General features: G+C 52.1%; 3 protein-coding genes across 4 annotated transcripts; 1 reads left to right on the plus strand and 2 right to left on the minus strand.

Annotated features, from left to right (window-relative positions):
* Nucleotides 1-263: 263 nt before the first annotated feature.
* Nucleotides 264-7,305, plus strand: Trim28 (tripartite motif containing 28). Its single transcript, XM_041653753.1, has 17 exons — nt 264-1,100; nt 1,567-1,679; nt 1,872-2,004; nt 4,103-4,238; nt 4,320-4,436; nt 4,508-4,622; nt 4,725-4,871; nt 4,961-5,075; nt 5,151-5,257; nt 5,352-5,388; nt 5,476-5,521; nt 5,609-5,864; nt 5,955-6,274; nt 6,357-6,480; nt 6,565-6,651; nt 6,735-6,872; nt 6,961-7,305. The coding sequence occupies exons 1-17, from the start codon at nt 755-757 to the stop codon at nt 7,135-7,137; spliced, it is 2,514 nt and encodes an 837-aa protein (XP_041509687.1). The 5' UTR covers nt 264-754; the 3' UTR covers nt 7,138-7,305.
* A 720-nt stretch (nt 7,306-8,025) lies between these two features.
* Nucleotides 8,026-10,907, minus strand: Chmp2a (charged multivesicular body protein 2A). 2 transcript variants are annotated; one of them, XM_041653788.1, is made up of 6 exons: nt 10,750-10,907; nt 9,934-10,147; nt 8,648-8,827; nt 8,447-8,577; nt 8,302-8,363; nt 8,026-8,231 (listed from the first exon to the last, which is right to left on the minus strand). In XM_041653788.1, exons 2-6 carry the CDS (start codon nt 10,099-10,101, stop codon nt 8,104-8,106), a joined length of 669 nt encoding a protein of 222 aa, XP_041509722.1. In that variant the 5' UTR covers nt 10,102-10,147; nt 10,750-10,907; the 3' UTR covers nt 8,026-8,103. The 2 variants fall into 2 exon arrangements, with proteins under 2 accessions (XP_041509722.1, XP_041509723.1); XM_041653789.1 differs by having other exon boundaries at nt 10,619-10,755.
* Nucleotides 10,908-11,373: 466 nt separating this feature from the next.
* On the minus strand, nt 11,374-14,377 carry Ube2m (ubiquitin conjugating enzyme E2 M). The gene is made up of 6 exons (XM_041653791.1): nt 13,704-14,377; nt 12,690-12,784; nt 12,538-12,576; nt 12,334-12,437; nt 11,976-12,039; nt 11,374-11,887 (listed from the first exon to the last, which is right to left on the minus strand). The coding sequence occupies exons 1-6, from the start codon at nt 13,810-13,812 to the stop codon at nt 11,747-11,749; spliced, it is 552 nt and encodes a 183-aa protein (XP_041509725.1). The 5' UTR covers nt 13,813-14,377; the 3' UTR covers nt 11,374-11,746.
* Between the last annotated feature and the right edge of the window lie 3,533 nt (nt 14,378-17,910).

Genomic DNA, 17,910 nt, shown 5'->3' on the forward strand with positions numbered 1-17,910 from the left:
CGCCTCCGCGTTCCGGCGGGAACTTCCTGCTAAAGACCCCGCGCCCCCTCCACCTGGGCTCAGTCTCTTTGCTCCACCGTAGCCCCGCCCCCTCCCTATTGTCCCGCCTCTCTTCCCCGACTATAGGACAGGTTGAGGCTGCAGACGTCGCCACGCCTGCTGAGGAGGCGGGCCTACGGTGCAGCTTTGCACGACTCGCACGCTGGAGCACACTGGGGTCAGCCTTAGTGCACCGTGCCTGGTCCCGGGAGGCGCCGCGCACGCACTCTGCTGGTGAATCCCGCACCCGCGGACTCGCTAAATAGGCCCTGGAAGGCCGGCCGCGAGTAGAAGGGAGGGTACTGGCGCGTGCGTAATCTGCCTGCGCCCCGCCCCCGGGTTGCGGTGCTCAACGCGCGTGCGCAGCGTCGTCGGCGCCAGATATTTCTGTCCCGCCTCCAGGCCGCGTCTCTTTCTGCGAGCGGCGCGCGTTCGGGCGGTTGTTAGCAAGTCTTGCGGCGCGCGTCTCAGCAGCAAAGGAGGAGGCGGCGCGGGTGGCGCCGTCGTCTGCAGAGAGGCCAGTAGCCAGCGGTTCGGCCGCATCGCGGCTGCGCCCGGGGCGCGGCGGGCGTCGGCCCAGGAGACGCGTGGCGGCGCTCGGCCTCGCGGCAGCAGCGGCTGCCTGGCCGTTGGCGGCGAGCGCTCTTGCGCCTGCGCAGCGGGCTCCGTGCCCCTCCTCCCCTGGGCGGCCCCCCCACCCCCCGGCGGCGTGTGAATGGCGGCCTCGGCTGCGGCTGCGGCTGCGGCGGCCTCTGCCGCCGCGACGGCCTCGGCGGCCTCTGGCAGCCCGGGCTCGAGCGAGGGCCCGGCGGGCGGTGAGAAGCGCCCTGCCGCCTCTTCAGCCGCCGCGGCCTCTGCATCCGCGTCGTCGCCCGCGGGGGGCGGTGGCGAGGCGCAGGAGCTTCTGGAGCATTGCGGCGTGTGTCGGGAACGTCTGCGGCCTGAGCGGGAGCCTCGACTGCTGCCCTGCCTGCATTCGGCCTGTAGTGCCTGCTTGGGTCCCTCCGCACCAGCCGCAGCGAATAATTCGGGGGATGGCGGCGCAGCGGGCGACGGCGCTAGTGAGTGCTGGGTGGCCAGGTGCCCCTCCCCCTCCTCGCAGCCTGTGCTCGGGACTGCGCCTGTGCGAGAGTTTGGGGGGCCTGGGTAGGGTCAGGCTTGGTGATTTACTGGGGAACGGACTCTTGGCCTCTGTGCGATGCGTGTAGCTTGGTCTGGACATGAGATAGATACAGAATGATAGGAGATGCAGAAATAACATCAAGGAAGGAGAATGTTTGTGGTTTAGCCTTTGAGTGGGAGGCATAACTTAGGTGAGAGTCCAGTCTTTTTTTTTTTTTTTTTGGTTTTTCGAGTCACGGTTTCTCTGTGGTTTTGGAGCCTGTCCTGGAACTAGCTCTTGTAGACCAGGCTGGTCTCGAACTCACAGAGATCCGCCTGCCTCTGCCTCCCGAGTGCTGGGATTAAAGGCGTGTGCCACCACCGCCTGGCGAGAGTCCAGTCTTTTACACATTTTTGTCTCAGCAGTGGTGGATTGTCCAGTGTGCAAGCAGCAGTGCTACTCCAAAGACATCGTGGAGAATTATTTTATGCGTGATAGTGGCAGCAAAGCTTCTTCTGATTCACAGGATGCTAACCAGGTGTGTTCTGGGGGAGAGAAGGGGGTCATGTTCTTTTCCGGAGCCTTATCACTAGCTTCCTTCGCTGGTTCAGGATGCAGTCTCAGTTTATGGGAGGGCAATGCATTCTATGAATTTTAGGTTGCATTTTCTGGATGTAAATGCGGGTCTGCTGGGTGGTTCTGCCTGTTCTAGCCCTCTGTTCTTTTATAGTGCTGCACTAGCTGTGAAGATAATGCTCCAGCCACTAGCTATTGTGTGGAGTGCTCTGAGCCACTGTGTGAGACCTGTGTGGAAGCCCACCAGCGGGTGAAGTACACTAAGGACCACACTGTGCGCTCCACAGGTATGTGAAAATTTGGAGGCTGTTGGAGCTGCCCCCTTACGTCTTTTATTTGCCTAAAATTCCTGCTCACTGGATAACTGGGTTTCCAGGGACTTGACAGGGAACTCAAAAAATTACTGGTTTCAGGAGTGCATACTTTAGGGGAATGTGTGTAGCCCCCTCCCCCTTTGGATTTTCAAGATTGTTCTCTGTGTCCTTGGCTGGCCTGGAACTCACTCTGTACACCAGGCTGGCCTTGAACTTCTTGAGATAGCCTGCTCTCTGCCTCCAGAGTCCTGGGATTAAAGGCGAGCACCACATATGTGTGGGAGTTGCAGTCAATACAAAGAATTGGATTGAGCCAAGATTGTCTTGGAAGACTTGGGAGAGAGCAAGTGGTTTCTGGTAGACAGCATAAGTACCTAGTGACAGCAAAATGGAAGTGACTCTGGATTTGGATGGTCTCTGGCACTTGACTTTAGACTGCTCGGAAAGTAAGGGCTCTGTAAGGAAGGGTTTCTTGACAGGTTGGTAAGGCTTTTGGGTCATCAGTTGAGGGTGAGTCTTGGCATGATTTAGCAGTGAGCCTTAAGCATCTTCCCTTAAGACTGATGATCAGACATCTAGGATTTTATGGTGTATGATGACTTGGGTATGGAATAGATCTTGTTTTATGGGCTTGGTCTAGATTCCTTAGGAGAAGCTTTTTGGTGTGTTAGTTCCTCTCACCCCAGAGGGCATTGTGATGGTGGTAGTGGAAGTTAGTGGACATGAGAAGCCAGAAGGGATTTAGATAGGGATCTGCAGGTTCTACTTAATAACCCTTTCAGGACAGATCAGGGCTACAGCAGTGGGTAGTGACATTAAGAAAGCCAAGGCCTGACTTTACTGGCTTGTGTTCTACTAGTACATATTTTGGACTTGGTTAGTACAGCCTGAATTGGGGAGTAAAGGGACTAATAATATAAATCTGTTACTTCTGTTTTTGTGAGACTCTTGATGTTCCTTCCATAGCTCCAAAGTACTTGATTAAAATAGGCTCTTGCCAGTATGCTTAATCTCTCCACCCTTTATGATTTTTTTTTGAGATGGTTTTTCTTTTAACAGCCCTATCTACCCTGGAACTTGGTAGAACTGACTGGCCTCAACTCAGATGCCTTTATCTCCCAGGTGCTAGAATTAACAGAGTGTGTTGCTACGCCTAGCTTTAACTCACCCTGTAGACCAGGCCTTCATTCTGCTTCCCCAGTGCTAGGATTAAAGTGTGTTGCCACACCCAGCTCTTTGTATTTTGAGCTAAGGTTTCAGTATAGCCCTTCCTATCTTTTAAATCACTACCTAGACCAGACTGACCTTCACATTTACAGATACCTTGCTTACCAATGCCTCCCAAATGCTGGGATTAAAGACCTCTTTTTTTTTTTTTTTTTGAATTTTCGAGACAGGGTTTCTTCATTTCTCCGTAGCTTTTTGGTTCCTGTCCTGGAACTAGCTCTTGTAGACCAGGCTGGCCTCGAACTCACAGAGACCCGCCTGTCTCTGCCTCCCGAGTGCTGGGAGATTAAAGACCTTTTTGAGGAGAGATAGTTCAGTATGTAGTTCTGGCTGACCAGTTAATCAGGTTGGTGTCAAAATCAGATCTGTCTGCCTTTGCTTCCTGGCTTATGTCTAGCCTCTTTTCAAGATGAGTCTCACATAAAGACAAGTCTGGCTTTGAATTCAATTTATGTAGCTCAAGTTGCCTTTGAATTTGTGGTCATCTTTCCTGGGTGCAGATAATGTAATTAGATTTTTAACAATGAGGAGTTACTATACTAGTGTTTTGGTGTCTATGCATCATTAACCCAAACCCTCAGCACCCTATAGGGTTAGGGTTAGGCATGATTTGTTGGCAGGCAGAAAGATGAGCAGGAAATAGTAAGAAGTTTCTTCACAAGCTTGTAATCCATTATGATGGATAGTGTGATCATCTGGGAGCAAAATGTTCTGTTGTTGATCTAGGTTTAATAGGTGGGCCTAGGTTATAGGATGGAACTAGAAATAAATGGTCACAACGCTTTTGTCTGCTGCTGCTTAAGTTTTAGATGGCCAAGGGCATGATTTTCTTCCTATTTTCCAGGGCCTGCTAAGACTCGAGATGGTGAACGCACAGTCTATTGTAGTGTGCACAAGCATGAACCCCTTGTGCTGTTTTGTGAGAGCTGTGACACTCTGACCTGCCGGGACTGCCAGCTCAATGCTCACAAGGACCATCAGTGAGTTTCAAGTCATACTGGGTAGGTGGATGCCATCATTTCCAAGTTGAGCATGCAGGCTCACTTTTTTTGTGGTTTCAGGTACCAGTTTTTGGAAGATGCAGTGAGGAACCAGCGTAAACTGTTGGCTTCTCTGGTGAAACGGCTTGGGGACAAGCATGCCACACTGCAGAAAAACACCAAGGAGGTTCGCAGCTCGTAAGTGTGGGTGCCAAGGCTATTGGGTTCCCAGGGCAAGGTTTCCTGGCTTAACTTGTCTTGTCTATTAGGATCCGCCAGGTATCTGATGTGCAGAAGCGTGTGCAGGTTGATGTCAAGATGGCCATTCTGCAGATCATGAAGGAGCTGAATAAGCGGGGCCGAGTACTGGTTAATGATGCCCAGGTAAGCCTTATCCTGCTGACATGACACCATCCAGAGTGTAGAGAATGAGCCTAGTACTCATTGTTTTGCTTTTAGCTGACAACTGTTCTTTTGGACTTGCAGAAAGTGACAGAGGGGCAACAGGAGCGTCTGGAGCGCCAGCACTGGACCATGACCAAAATCCAGAAGCATCAGGAACACATTTTGCGATTTGCCTCTTGGGCTTTGGAAAGTGATAACAATACAGCCCTCTTGCTTTCTAAGAAGCTGGTGTGTAGTGGTGTTTAGGTGGCCCCTTCAGTACCTTTGGGACCCTATAAATTGCAAGTGGGCTCATGTGCTACCTTTTGCCCCATTAGATCTATTTTCAACTGCATCGTGCTCTCAAAATGATTGTGGATCCTGTGGAGCCTCATGGTGAAATGAAGTTTCAGTGGGATCTCAATGCTTGGACCAAGAGTGCCGAGGCTTTTGGTACGTTGTTTGTCTTGCTTGACCTGGGAGCATCCTAGGCAGTACTGCACCTACTGAGGATTCTTTCTCTTTCAGGCAAGATTGTGGCTGAGCGTCCTGGTACAAACTCCACAGGTCCTGGACCCATGGCTCCTCCAAGAGCTCCAGGGCCCCTAAGCAAGCAAGGCTCTGGCAGCAACCAGGTGAGCTGGGGAGAGGAGCCAGGAAAGGGGTGAGGGCCATAGGGTGCCATGGCATACCTAACCACTGATCACACATTCATTGTTCTGTGTCTAGCCCATGGAGGTACAGGAGGGCTATGGCTTTGGGTCAGGTAAGTAGTTTTGCCTGGGGAGTTAGTTGGAAGGGCTTGGGGAGTACCCTGTTTGTCTATTCTGCCAACTCTTTATCTTCTGGGCAGATGATCCATACTCAAGTGCAGAGCCGCATGTGTCAGGCATGAAGCGGTGAGTATGGCAACCCATTGGAGTAGGTGGGTATAGTACTGGTGTGGTAGGGATGCATAGGATCTCATGACAATGTGTTCTTAACAGGTCCCGCTCTGGTGAGGGAGGAGAGGTAAGTGGCCTCATGCGGAAGGTGCCACGTGTGAGCCTTGAACGCCTGGATCTGGATCTCACTGCTGATAGCCAGCCACCAGTCTTCAAGGTCTTTCCTGGAAACACCACTGAGGATTACAATCTGATTGTTATTGAGCGTGGTGCTGCAGCAGCAGCAGCTGGTCAGGCTGGGACTGTTCCCCCAGGAGCTCCTGGTGCCCTACCCCTGCCTGGCATGGCCATTGTCAAGGTGAGCCTGTCTTCCATCACAGGACGGTGACACCTCTTAGCTGACACCTCTTAGCGCAGATTTGGTAACAGCACTTCAACTGTCTTACAGGAAGAAGAGACAGAAGCTGCTATTGGAGCCCCACCTATTGCCACTGAGGGTCCTGAGACCAAGCCTGTGTTGATGACTCTGGCTGAAGGCCCTGGGACTGAGGGACCACGCCTGGCTTCACCGAGTGGCAGTACTAGCTCAGGCCTGGAAGTGGTGGCTCCTGAGGGTACCTCAGTCCCAGTAGGGGGACCAGGTATCCTGGATGACAGTGCCACTATCTGCCGCGTCTGCCAGAAGCCAGGTGACCTGATCATGTGCAACCAGTGCGAGTTTTGCTTCCACCTGGATTGCCACCTCCCTGCCCTGCAGGATGTTCCAGGGTATGTGTGAGGCTGGGCTGGGTCAAGATAGATCACGGAGAGCTGAGTGTTTGTCATCATTCACATCTACTCTTCTCCCTAGGGAAGAGTGGAGTTGCTCACTCTGCCACGTGATCCCTGACCTAAAGGAGGAAGATGGAAGCCTTAGCCTGGATGGATCAGATAACACTGGTGTGGTTGCTAAGCTCTCACCAGTCAACCAGCGGGTAAGGGCTGAATGCTTAGATGTTGGGTGGCCCAGTGGCTGAAGCCCCCTCCATCCTTTAACTGCCATCTCTTGTGCTGTCTAGAAATGTGAGCGCGTCCTTCTGGCCCTGTTCTGCCATGAACCCTGCCGCCCCTTGCACCAGCTGGCTACTGATTCTACATTCTCCATGGTGAGTTCCAGAACGTAGGAGAGGTTGGGGATGTCAAGAAGTGGTGGTGTATCCCCTCATGCCAATGTTGTGTCTCCCTGCAGGAGCAGCCTGGTGGTACCCTAGACTTGACCCTGATACGTGCTCGCCTTCAAGAGAAGCTGTCACCCCCTTATAGTTCTCCCCAGGAGTTTGCCCAAGATGTGGGCCGCATGTTCAAGCAGTTCAACAAGCTGACTGAGGTGAGCCTGCAGAATGAACGCTGGAGGGTGGGGATGGGGGAGGAAAAAGCCAGGACCTACTCACTGTTGTACTCTTAAATCGGTCCAGGACAAGGCGGATGTGCAGTCCATCATCGGCCTGCAGCGCTTCTTTGAGACGCGCATGAATGATGCCTTTGGTGACACCAAGTTTTCTGCTGTGCTGGTAGAACCACCACCGTTGAACCTTCCCAGTGCTAGCCTAAGTTCTCAGGAGCTGTCCGGTGGCCCTGGTGATGGTCCCTGAAGCTGGAGCTCTTGTGGTCAGCCCGGTCAAGCTCTGGTCTCTGTCCTTTTACCCCATACCCTCTCCTCCTTTGGTGGCCTGACTCCTGCTCTTGGTGGCCCTGTCCTCCAGTCCCTCTTCACAAAATGGTTTTTACTTCTGTGGATTTAATAAAAACTTCACCGAGTCGCTTACGCCTCAAGTTGTTTTGGGGACTCTCCTGCCTACATTCCACCGTATCAAACTTAACTTCCCCAGGGGACCTTCTCTGACAGAGTGAAGTACTGGTACACTATCTCTAATGAGTCTTGGGTTGAGGTCTCAGGCTACCATGTGCCTCCCAGTGACCAGATAGGAAATCTGGACCTGAAGCTACTCAGCTACCAGTTTGTACTATTGGTACTATAAGTGGGTTGTTTACTTTTTGCCCCCTACCTACAGGGTTTGGCTTTCCTGGAACTCTAAAGCCAGGCTGGCCTTTAACCCAAGACCTGCCTGCCTCTTGAGTGTTTGCATTATTCACACCCGGCAGGAATTTGTTGCTTCTTGCTTAGTATCCTGACACAGTTTGTCATTGACCCCTGGTTTGACAATTGCCAGTTGAGCCCCATTCTGACCCCAATTGGGCTGACAGTCACTATATCTATTGGCATGTTATAATTTAGTATTAAGCTATGGGTCAAACCTTGTTGGGTCGGTAGATGGAAGTTTGCATTACCAGGATGCTACCTACCCACCCACTTATGGTTGGGCTTTGTAGTCTGTACTGCAACTCTGTAGACCAGGCTGGTCTTGAACTTGGAGATCTGTCTGCCTCTGCCTCCTGAGTGCTGGGATTAAAGGCATGAGCTGCCACTGCCATCTCTTACATGTTTTTTTATATGGGGAATCTCAAACAGCCTTGGGAAATTATGTCCAAATTTATTTTATTTCAGAGGGGCACAGGGTAAAGACCCTGAGCGTAGAGTCCGTCATTTGGAGAATTGTTCAGTCCCTGCGAAGGTTCTTGAGCCTCTCTTCCAGGTCTGCATCAGCATCAGCCAGGGCTGAGGCTGTGGCCTCTGCTTTCTTCCCACCAGCAGCCACACTGAGTGAGCCACCAGTGGAGGGGAGGTCTGCAGAGAGAATTGAGGGTCAAGGGCTGTGGCTGAGCTTTGGGTGGGGAAAAGGGTTTGGAACACTCACTTGATAGCTCATCTGTGAGGCTCAGTCCTAGCTCATCCAGGACCTGGGACACAACAGCATCACTAGGAAAGAAGGATAACTCATGAGGGCTATGAATGGTAAGAGACCTGGAAAACATCCCTGCCTTCCTGTTAACTTTCCATACCTCTCCTCTTCATCTTCCTCATCACCCATGGCATCATCGATGGCATCATTCATCATCTCTTCCTTCATGTCCATGATCTCTGCCTGCCGTTCAAACTCCATCATGATCTTCTGAATCTGGGGTAATTTCAGCTGGAAGAATAGGGAGGGTAAGCTGCCTGCAGGTCAATGGGGATGAGAAAGTAGATTGAGAGGGACAAACCTGTCTGTTCATGGTGCCCATGGCCTTAGTAACACCCTTCATGGCTTGTGCCATTGAGTTGTTGGATTTTAGAGTCTGTATCTTGAGGGACACAGCCTGGATGTTGGCCCGCATCAACACAAACTTGCGTACATATCGCCGGGTTCGCACTAGGTCTTTTGCCATGATTCGAACAGCGTCCTTCAGAGTGGATAAGAGAAAAAATTATGAAGCTGTGAGGTTACGCTTTAAGAAGACTAATGGAAATTAACCTGAGTGATCACTTCTTCAAAAATCTCACCTTCCTCTCAGGGATATCACTCCAGCCATGTATATAGTAGCTCAGAGTAGCCTACTGGCAGTTCTGTCTCTGCTTCCCTAATGCTGGGACATGGGCCACTACATACACTTATTCAGGCATCTCTGTAATCTGGTCCTTAAGTGCAGGAAGACAGCAGGTCTAGGCTCAGTCCTTATCCCTGTTCCCTTCTATGCTCAGAGTCACTTCTTAGACTTACATAACTCTTCTCAGTTTTGACTCCTAGACTAGACCAAAATCTGCCCTGGGCAAGGGGCTCTGGTAGAGAGCCTTGCCTGACATGCACAATATTCTGGAGTCTAAGCCCTGGCACTGAAGAAAACAAAATACTTAACTCTTCTGTGTCACAGAGCCTATGTATGCCTCAGACTGTTTCTAGAACCACATGCGAACCTATCCAAGGTCCAGCTTTCATTCCTTACTTAAATGTTAATGTTGCTGGAACACTCAAGGAAATGGTACCTCTAACCAACTGTTTATACCAGCCCACCTCCCATCCTCACTGGTCATTTGTTTTGAAATTTTATTTTTTTGCGTCAGGGTTTCTCTGTGTAAGTCCTAGCTGTCCTGGAACTCACTTTGTAGACTAGGCTGCCCTTGAACTCAGATCTCACGCCTCTGTCTCCCAAACGCTGGGATTAAAGATGTGTGCCACACTACCTGGCTCTCACTGGCCTTTTTGATAAGGCACATTAACTCAATCCTTCATCCTGGCTCACACTACAGCCTCCTATTCTGTTTGGCTCACAGCCACTCAGGTATTGTGCTCTCCCCGTTTGCTATGGCTACCATTTGTTGTCTGCTTGATGCATGCACTTCTTAGGCTAGCTTCTCTGCAGGCTCACTCATTGCACTTCTATTAAGAAGTCTTCCCAGACAGCCCAAACTAGGGAACTCCTGTTCTACCCTTCACTCAACTTCTTCCACTTACACTAGTGGCTGAGATGGCGTCTTGCCTTGTCGCAGCCCTTGACCACTTGGCACTTACCATCTGGCCTTGCTTTGCCATCTTTTTGATATCCGCAATGATTTTCTTTTCCTGGGTTTCTAGCTTCTGCCGCTCCCTGTCCAGCTCCCTCATGGCTCGGTTCAGGGCCCTCTGGTTTTGACGAAGGAGCTCCTCTGGCGTCTTCCGGCGCCCAAACAACAGGTCCATAGTGGTAGGACTCCACCAGTATGACTGGGTCAGACTTCAGACCTAGCTGTAGGATGCGGGGCCCAGGCAAAAGACAGAAGTAGGGTCCTGTAAGTGGTTAGGACCTGGGAACTGGGGGTATACATGAGTAGTCAAAAAGAATTTGGACTAGAAGTGAGAACGGCCAGAACTAAAGTTATCCACTTCTTTGGCTCAGGCGCACCCCCTCCGCCCGCCCTGCTTTTAGACAGTAGGGCAGAATTAAGGGTGTGGTTCAGGAGTATTCCAGGGACCCAGACGTGAGTGACGCTGAGGTGTTTAAGTTTAGTCAGGAGAGGATGGTTGTGGGGGCCCCTCAACAAGGGAGAACAGGATGGGGTAGGTTCTGAAACATAAGGTGGAAGTTGGGCCCTAAGGTGGGGCAATGGATTTGAATGATGAGGGATCCTGCCTCCCCGGGGTAGAAGTGGCATTCTACACCCAGGACGTGACAGAGACACGGAGGGCAGGTCTTGGGGATGTAGAGGAGCCTGCATACCGAGGGCAGGCAGAGGTGGGGACCTCGTTGACGAGGGCAGGGTCGGGCAGACTGCGCGACATCCGATACCCCAGCCGAGAAGTCCTACGCTGCCGCCCAACCGGGACTGCGGCCCAGCAGGGGCCACTCACCGGAGCCGAGAGCGCGATGGGCTTCCGCTTCCGGGTCACGCCCCTTACTCTGCAAAGCCTTGTGTCTCCACCAACGACAGCCCCTCGGTTCGGTAGCTTCTGCCGTCGCCGCCGTTTCCAGATTAAACGGCCTGACGTCACAGGCCCCACCCTCTCCCGGAATGCTGGGAAGTGGCAGGACGCACGCGCACAACCAGAAAACGGGCGCATGCGCAAAATGACCCACACCTCTGCGGAACTCACAAGTCCCACCCTAATAACCCTTGCAGGCCCCGAGCAGGAATGCAGCACGAAGGCACCTTTGGCCTATTCATTCTGGAAGAGCCATACTCCACCCTTCTTTGGGCAGTTCATTCAGGGAATCATAGCAAGTGCGAAAACTGGCAGGAGCCAGATCGGCGGGCCCTCACATGGCATAAAGGGGCAAGCCTGGAGATGATTTGTAGCTTTTTTATGTTGGTGTAAATGCCAGGAACCGAAATTAGCCGATTCTTCCATTGCTTGCTCCTCATCCCAGTGAGTGGTCCCACTCAACCCAAGGACACAGTTGCCACACACTTCATCACAGACGCCGGAGGACCTCACTTGTCCCTCCCAACCCACAGAAGGAAGAGGCAGAGGCCATGCAGTAACATTCCCCTTTAATAGCCTGGTGGGACCTCCAGTGGTGGTGGGGTGGGTTGCTTGGGCCCAGCGACCCAGGCCCATTGCCCACTTACCCCACAGTCAAGAGTGGGGTGTTGGACATCACCCAGCGGGAGGGGGGGCGCTAAACAAGCCAATTCATTTTCCATCGCTGAGCAGGTCGGGAGGAGGCAGCGCCGACCATAATCACGTGGTGGTTAAAAAAAAATAACTAGGGGCAGGTGACAGGAAGGAGAGGCAAGGCCAAGGCAGGAGCCAAGGCTACCCCCACACACCCTACCCGGGCCCCCAATAAATATTTGCAGGGGATGCCTGGGCTGGTAACCCTGGCAGGGATGGGTATTTGCTAACCCTATTTCAGGCAGCGCTCGAAGTAGGTGGACCCGATGTAACCACCTCTCATGGAGCGCTGCACGTTTTGTTCAAACAGCCGCCGGTTGTTCTGCAGGACCTCGGCAGCCTCCTTGTTCAGTGGGTCCTCGGGGTTGGGCTCCTGTGGCCAGCACAAGCGGAAGTTAACAGGCAAGAGAGGTACATAGATGGCCAACAAACCCTCAGCCTCAAATGCCTCTCTTACTCACCAAGAAGAGATACTGCAGGCCATAAATTATGGAGTTTATCGTAAGGACTGGCTTCCAGTCCTCTCTGTGGGCAGAGAGCATCAAGGTTATCATGGGTTGGTGAGTGGGAGGCTGCCACAGGCCCTGCTAGTATCAAACAGGTCAGGCCCACAGGAGGCTCCTAACACTGAAGAGTGAGAGGTGAGAAAGGGGTAGGGGATGGAACAGGGCAGGCCGTGGAGAAAGCTCAGGTCGCGCTGTTAGGAAGGCAACTTGGAAATGAAAAGACAGAGAAACACAGACCATAAAGGAGACAAAAGGCTGAGAGGATGCAAGGAAGGCAGGCCTGGGGAGGGAGAGGCAAGGCAGTGCCCATCACCTGAGGATGTTGAGGCAGACGTTGCCCTCGAGGTCAATGTTGGGATGATAAACCATTGTCTCACACTTCACCTTGGGGGGATCATGAGGATAACCTTGTCCCACCTGGCCCCAGAGAAAGAGAAAGGAGACGGGTGTGTGTTCTGACTATGCCTTAGCTGCTGCTGCTTCTCCACAGAGTCCCCTCTGTCCACTTGAGACTCACCTTAAAACTGAACACAAACTTCCCACTCTTGTAGAAGCCCTGGGAGAGGAAGGGGAGAATGAATTAAGACCCTACTCTTAGGGTTCCCTATTCTCTATGGGGCTACCCCTGGTCTGTTCTTGGGAATCCTGCCATGCTTATTTTACTCTTACCTCATCAGGACAGATAACCAGCTTGAAGTTGAGGAGGTCGTCTGGGTCTGAGAAGCTGATGTCACAAGTCTTAGGCAGGTTCAGCTCGTTAATGTCTGGGTTTGGGCAGCAGAGAGAGGGAAACAGGTGAAAGAAAGGCGGTAGGTCTGGGCAGGTGTCAGAACTCCCAAGTCCTCCTGGATCTGTGTGGTGTGCTTTATTTACATCTCAGTCTGTACTATACACTCTCCCCACTTTTCAGTCTCTACATGGACTCTCCTGGATACATAGTACCCCACATACAAGCATCTTCAGTTGTAACTGGGACAGGGAAAACCCTTATTACCCTCCAAATCCCCCACCACAAGTTCACACAACACAGTCCCCAAGAACCTCTCTATTCCTACAACCCTGGTTTCCAAGAAGCCCTGAGCACCTAAACCCGAGACTCTCGAATCATGCTCTCCACTGACTACTGTGTACCTGTGCATCCTAACTCAAAGACCACTGACCCTTCCAACACTACATCATCTCTTCTCATCAACCATCCAACCTCCACTGTCCTTCCTCTTCTCCGGGTTATTCCATTTGACTCCTGAGACTTCCAGCGTGGTAGCTTAAATTGACCCTCACTCCCATTTTTCAGTCACCTTTCCTCCCTCCCCTTCACCTCCAACTCAAAACTGCTCTGCCCGACCCCTGAGTCCTGGGCTACAAGTCCTCAATATAATATATTAAACCGTTTCCTAATTATCTCCAGTTCACAACCTTCACCTTATCTTCATAGCCCGTGAAGCAAAGTTTCCGTCTGACTCCCAAACTATCCCCTTCCCCTAACAGATTCCGGGCACCTAACACTCCAGGCCTTAGTATCCCAACGCCCCAAACCCGGCCCCAATCGCTGACCCTCCCTAGTGACCGCACCCCCGTTCCGCACCTCAACCCTCGAACCCTGACTTCCGATACTCCCACCTCAGAGGCTGCATTTTCACACCCTGGTCCCTGACTTCAAACGCGGGGTCCCGACCCCCCTACCCTTTTGGATCCGGAGCTGCGCCGCCGACGCCTTCTTGCTGCTGCCCTTGGTGCCGCCGGCCGACTCCTCCTCCTTCTTCTGCTGCTTCAGCGAGAACAGCTTGATCATCCTGCCGCCGCCGCCGCCGCAGCCGCCGCGGGGCCCGGGACCCCGGCCACCCGGCCCCCCCGCCGCCTCCTGCGCCTCTTCCGCTTCTCGGACCCGCTGCCGCGGCCTCCTCCGCTGCCGCCGTCCGGCCTGCCGCTCTGCTCCGCGCCCACCACACGGCCCGCCTCGGCTTCCGTAGTCCGGCTCCTGGCCTGGCTTAGCGCCTCGGGTGAGTTCGGAAGCGCTCGGGAGGACTCGGCGATCCTCGGCCCCGCCCCTGCTTCGGCCCCCGCGCCCTTCTTCCCGCCCCCCCTTCCGCTCAGGTCTTGCGAGGCCCAGCTGTAGCTGAGGACGCCGGCCTTCCCGGGTCCGCCGCTCTCCCGCCTACTTGTTCCCTTTGCGAGGAGGCTGTGGTGAGGTGGAAGGAGGAGGTGACAGCCGCGCTGACGGTGGCAGGGTACCGGTGGAGGCTCAGCTTCCGCGGCAGGCGCGGCTGCTATGCGGAGGTCGGCAACGGCCTCGGGCGCCCCGCCGCTTCGGCACTTTCCGCCGCCTGCCTGCTTCGGTTCTTCCTGTCCCGGTTGCGTTCTGCGCCTGCGCAACCCTTGCAGCCCCCAGGTTGCTCCTCGTCGGAGTTTGGGGATCGGTCTTCTTCGGTTAAGCTCGGGTATTTCCGTTTGTGGAGGTGACTATTCGGCGGTCCAGCGGGTACTTCCTGGGATGCACAGCAGAGTAGGAAGCGGTGCTTGCAACCATTTTTTGAGCGAGGCGGGTAGTGGCCGTTTGGTTTTTGGTGGTTCCATCCAATCTTGCGCTCATGCGGAACGCAGCGGGAACGGGCTAAAATGGATCTTGTTCTATGTGGACTCAGCAAAGGCAGAGCCTGGGCATTATAAGGGACGTTGTCTGAGCCCCTTAATCCCTTCGCAAATTCAGATTCCGATTGATGTAGATTAGCTTAAAACTCTTTATTTTTCTGGAGGCCGAGGCATCAGGTTCGATTGAGCTCAGGCGTTTAAGGACATACTAGGCAACAAACACATCGAGGCCCTTGTTCCTTAAAATAGATTTCTACTGTGCAACAGGGAGTGAGCGCCGTGTAGTTTTACGATCCAAGGTGGACGTGGGTACAGTGTCCATAGCTGCGGTCTAGAGACCAGCAGAAGTGGCCTTGTGCCTCTGGCAGATCTAGGTTGAGTCAGCTCGCATCCAGTCACAATTTAGGATATTTGGGAGGCAGAAGGAAATAGCTTAGGATGAGCCAGTGTCTTTCGACTGTCATCTAGGAAACCAGCAAGTAGCCACGGTGGATGTTAGGCTTTTCTGCGCTGGTCTGGTCACCGCTTGAAAATCATACCTAGAACAGGTTGGGACTACGTCTTTATAAAGCAAAGGCCCTTCTTTGCCATCTGGCATATCATTCATACCACCAAGCATGAACCACGATTCTACGTTTGGGACTTTATACACCCTTGCTGGCAGCGCCCTAATCTTCCTGACCTATTTTTGTTTGTTTTGTTTTTCAAGATGGTTTCTCTGTGTAGCCCTGGCTGTCCTGGAACTCACAGAGATCTGCCTGCCTCTGCCTCCCGAGTGCTGTGATTAAAGGCCACCACCACCACCCTCTCTTCCTGACCTTTTAAGTCTAGTCCCCGTTCAGCCCTCTGTCATCTCAGTGGCCCACCCCCAGCAGCCTTTTTTGACTTTATCTTTAAAAGCTGAGAGAAGTTGGGGCCAAGGATGGGGACTCAGCTTGGGTTTGATGCCAACCTGGCCTACACCATCTGCCCTGACCTCAAGCCCACACTGAGACCCAGAGAAAAACAATCACTCCAGAACTACTCTTTACCGTTCCTCAGGTGCACAGCTTTATGCTGATTATTGTACAGCTGCTGCTTTTGTGGCTTTACCTTTCTTCTTCCACCCAACACCCAACCCTGGCCCAAACTCAGCAGGTAGTCCAAGCTGACCTTGAACTCACATTTTCTGCTGCAGTTTTCGGAGTGCTGTGCTCACAGGTGCTCACAGGTACGTCCCTCCTGGCCTCCCAGGGTCTCAGGACTAAATGGGCTTGGGCTATTTGTAGTCCTGCAGTTCTACAGCGTTCTAGTACTTCCCTGCCTGAGTCCTTTCGCCACTGCTCAGATTCTAAAGTCTGCTTATTCTAAAGTTCAGGATCTTCCTTGGTTTTTGTTTTGTTTTGTTTTTTTTTTTTTGAGACAGGGTTTCTCTTTGTATCTTTGGAACTTGTCCTGGCACTCACTCTGTGAACCAGGCTGGCCTGGGGAACTCATAGAGATCTGCCTGCCTCTGTCTCCTGAGTGCTGGATTTAAAGGCGTTTGGTTCAGGATCTTTGCTGGTCTGTGAGGTAGAAGAGAACACTGAAAATTACGGGGACCCGAGAAAGGGATAGAACTTCTGACCCTGGAGCCTGGTTGAACCCTCTTTTCATGCATAAGCAAGAATGCCAGTACAAACCAGGTGCTGGTGGCACACGTCTTTAATCGCAAGCACTCGGGATTGTAATTCCTACAATGTTTTTAGGAATTTCACCAGAAACTCCATTTACAGGGCAAGGACGTGTACTGAACCTGTACACTTTAGTAGCTTTTGTTTTACATTATGAGATGATAATTCTATCCAAGGCTTGTCTGGAGATGGTAGGAAAAGGTTTCTTAGCAACCCTTTGAAATGTAATTTGAGAGCCACCCAAAAAAAGTATTTTATGTAGCTAATGCTAAGACAGTTGAGACTCTTCCTTGAAGATCCCACATCCACTATTCCCCCCACCCCCATTCTTCCGTGGAAAACACATCCACACTTGGTTAAGTCATTTTGAGCACTTCTCTCATGCTTAAAGCTTATTTACAATATGTTTAATAAAATCTCCAACTTTGGGGTTGGAGAGATGGCTCAGCGGTTAAGAGCACTGGCTGCTCTTCCAGAGGTCCTGAGTTCAATTCCCAGCAACCACATGGTGGCTCACAACCATCTGAGATCTGGTACCCTCCTCTGGCATGTGGGCATACATGGAGGCAGAATGTTGTATATATAATAAATAAATAAATCTTTAAAAAAAATAAAAAAAAATAAAATCTCCAACTTTGCATCATACTGGCTAGGGCTGAAATTCTTTTCTGCATTGGAACCATGAATCTCAGTTTGGTCTGAGTCCATATCTCCATAAGATGAAGGGTGTTCCATGGGCCGCTAAGTGGCCTCATGGAGCTGTGTCTTTGTCCCATCACAACTGACAGTTGGAGGGAACAAGGGAGTGTCACAGGGACCAGGGATTCCCCCTGCCCTCACTCTGTCACACAGGATCAGCCTCTGACTTGGTTTGGCTTGTTTATTTTCCTTGAGGCCAGATCCCGGTTTTGGGTGTCATGAAGTGGCAGGAACAAGTGAAGCAGCTTGGACATGCAGACCTTAAAATGGTGTTCCTGGGACCTCCCAGAACTGGTCTGACAACTACCCAGAGAAAGACCTCAACCTGGGTTTAGGGCTCAAGCTGAATGAATTGTGGTAAATGGGTCTTCTTTGACTACTTGCACCCCAGTAATCCATGGGAGGGGGCAGCTGTGTCAAAGTCATAGATGGAAGGGAAGGTGGCTATTGAAAGGGGGAAATGGCATGGGACACCAGGCCTGAAGTGTCCAGGGTCATGCAAACTGTTGTCAGCTGTATATCCTGTCACTTCTTGCAGAATGCACTCCTGAAGAATCCCCAGTGTGAAGGAGACCCCTGTAGAGCTATGAACAGAGCCATGGTGTTTGGAGTGAGGGGAACAGAATCCAGAGGATCGAGCAACTGGTCCTGAAGTCTGTGCTCCACAATTCGGGGTCTCATTCATTCCTTCTTAGTACCTGTTAGTTACAAACCCATGAGGACAAGAAAATACTGAAATGTTTGAGTTTCCAGGTTAAACCTCCCAATCTGGTGTTTATCTTATGGCACCTCCCATGTTCACTCAGTGCCCATCCTGCTGGTGGGAAGAAAGCTTTGACTTTCTGCTTATGACTGTTTCAGGGGTTCGGGGTGGGGTGCTGTTAGGAGGAAAGTGAATGGACAGTGGGTTTGGGCACAGGGAAACAATGTCATGGGAGTTGCTGGTATTG

The sequence above is a fragment of the Microtus oregoni genome, unplaced genomic scaffold (genome assembly GCF_018167655.1).
Source record: "Microtus oregoni isolate MIOR12 unplaced genomic scaffold, Mior012 000006F_ref0000085, whole genome shotgun sequence".
Classification (NCBI taxonomy): Eukaryota; Metazoa; Chordata; class Mammalia; order Rodentia; family Cricetidae; genus Microtus; species Microtus oregoni.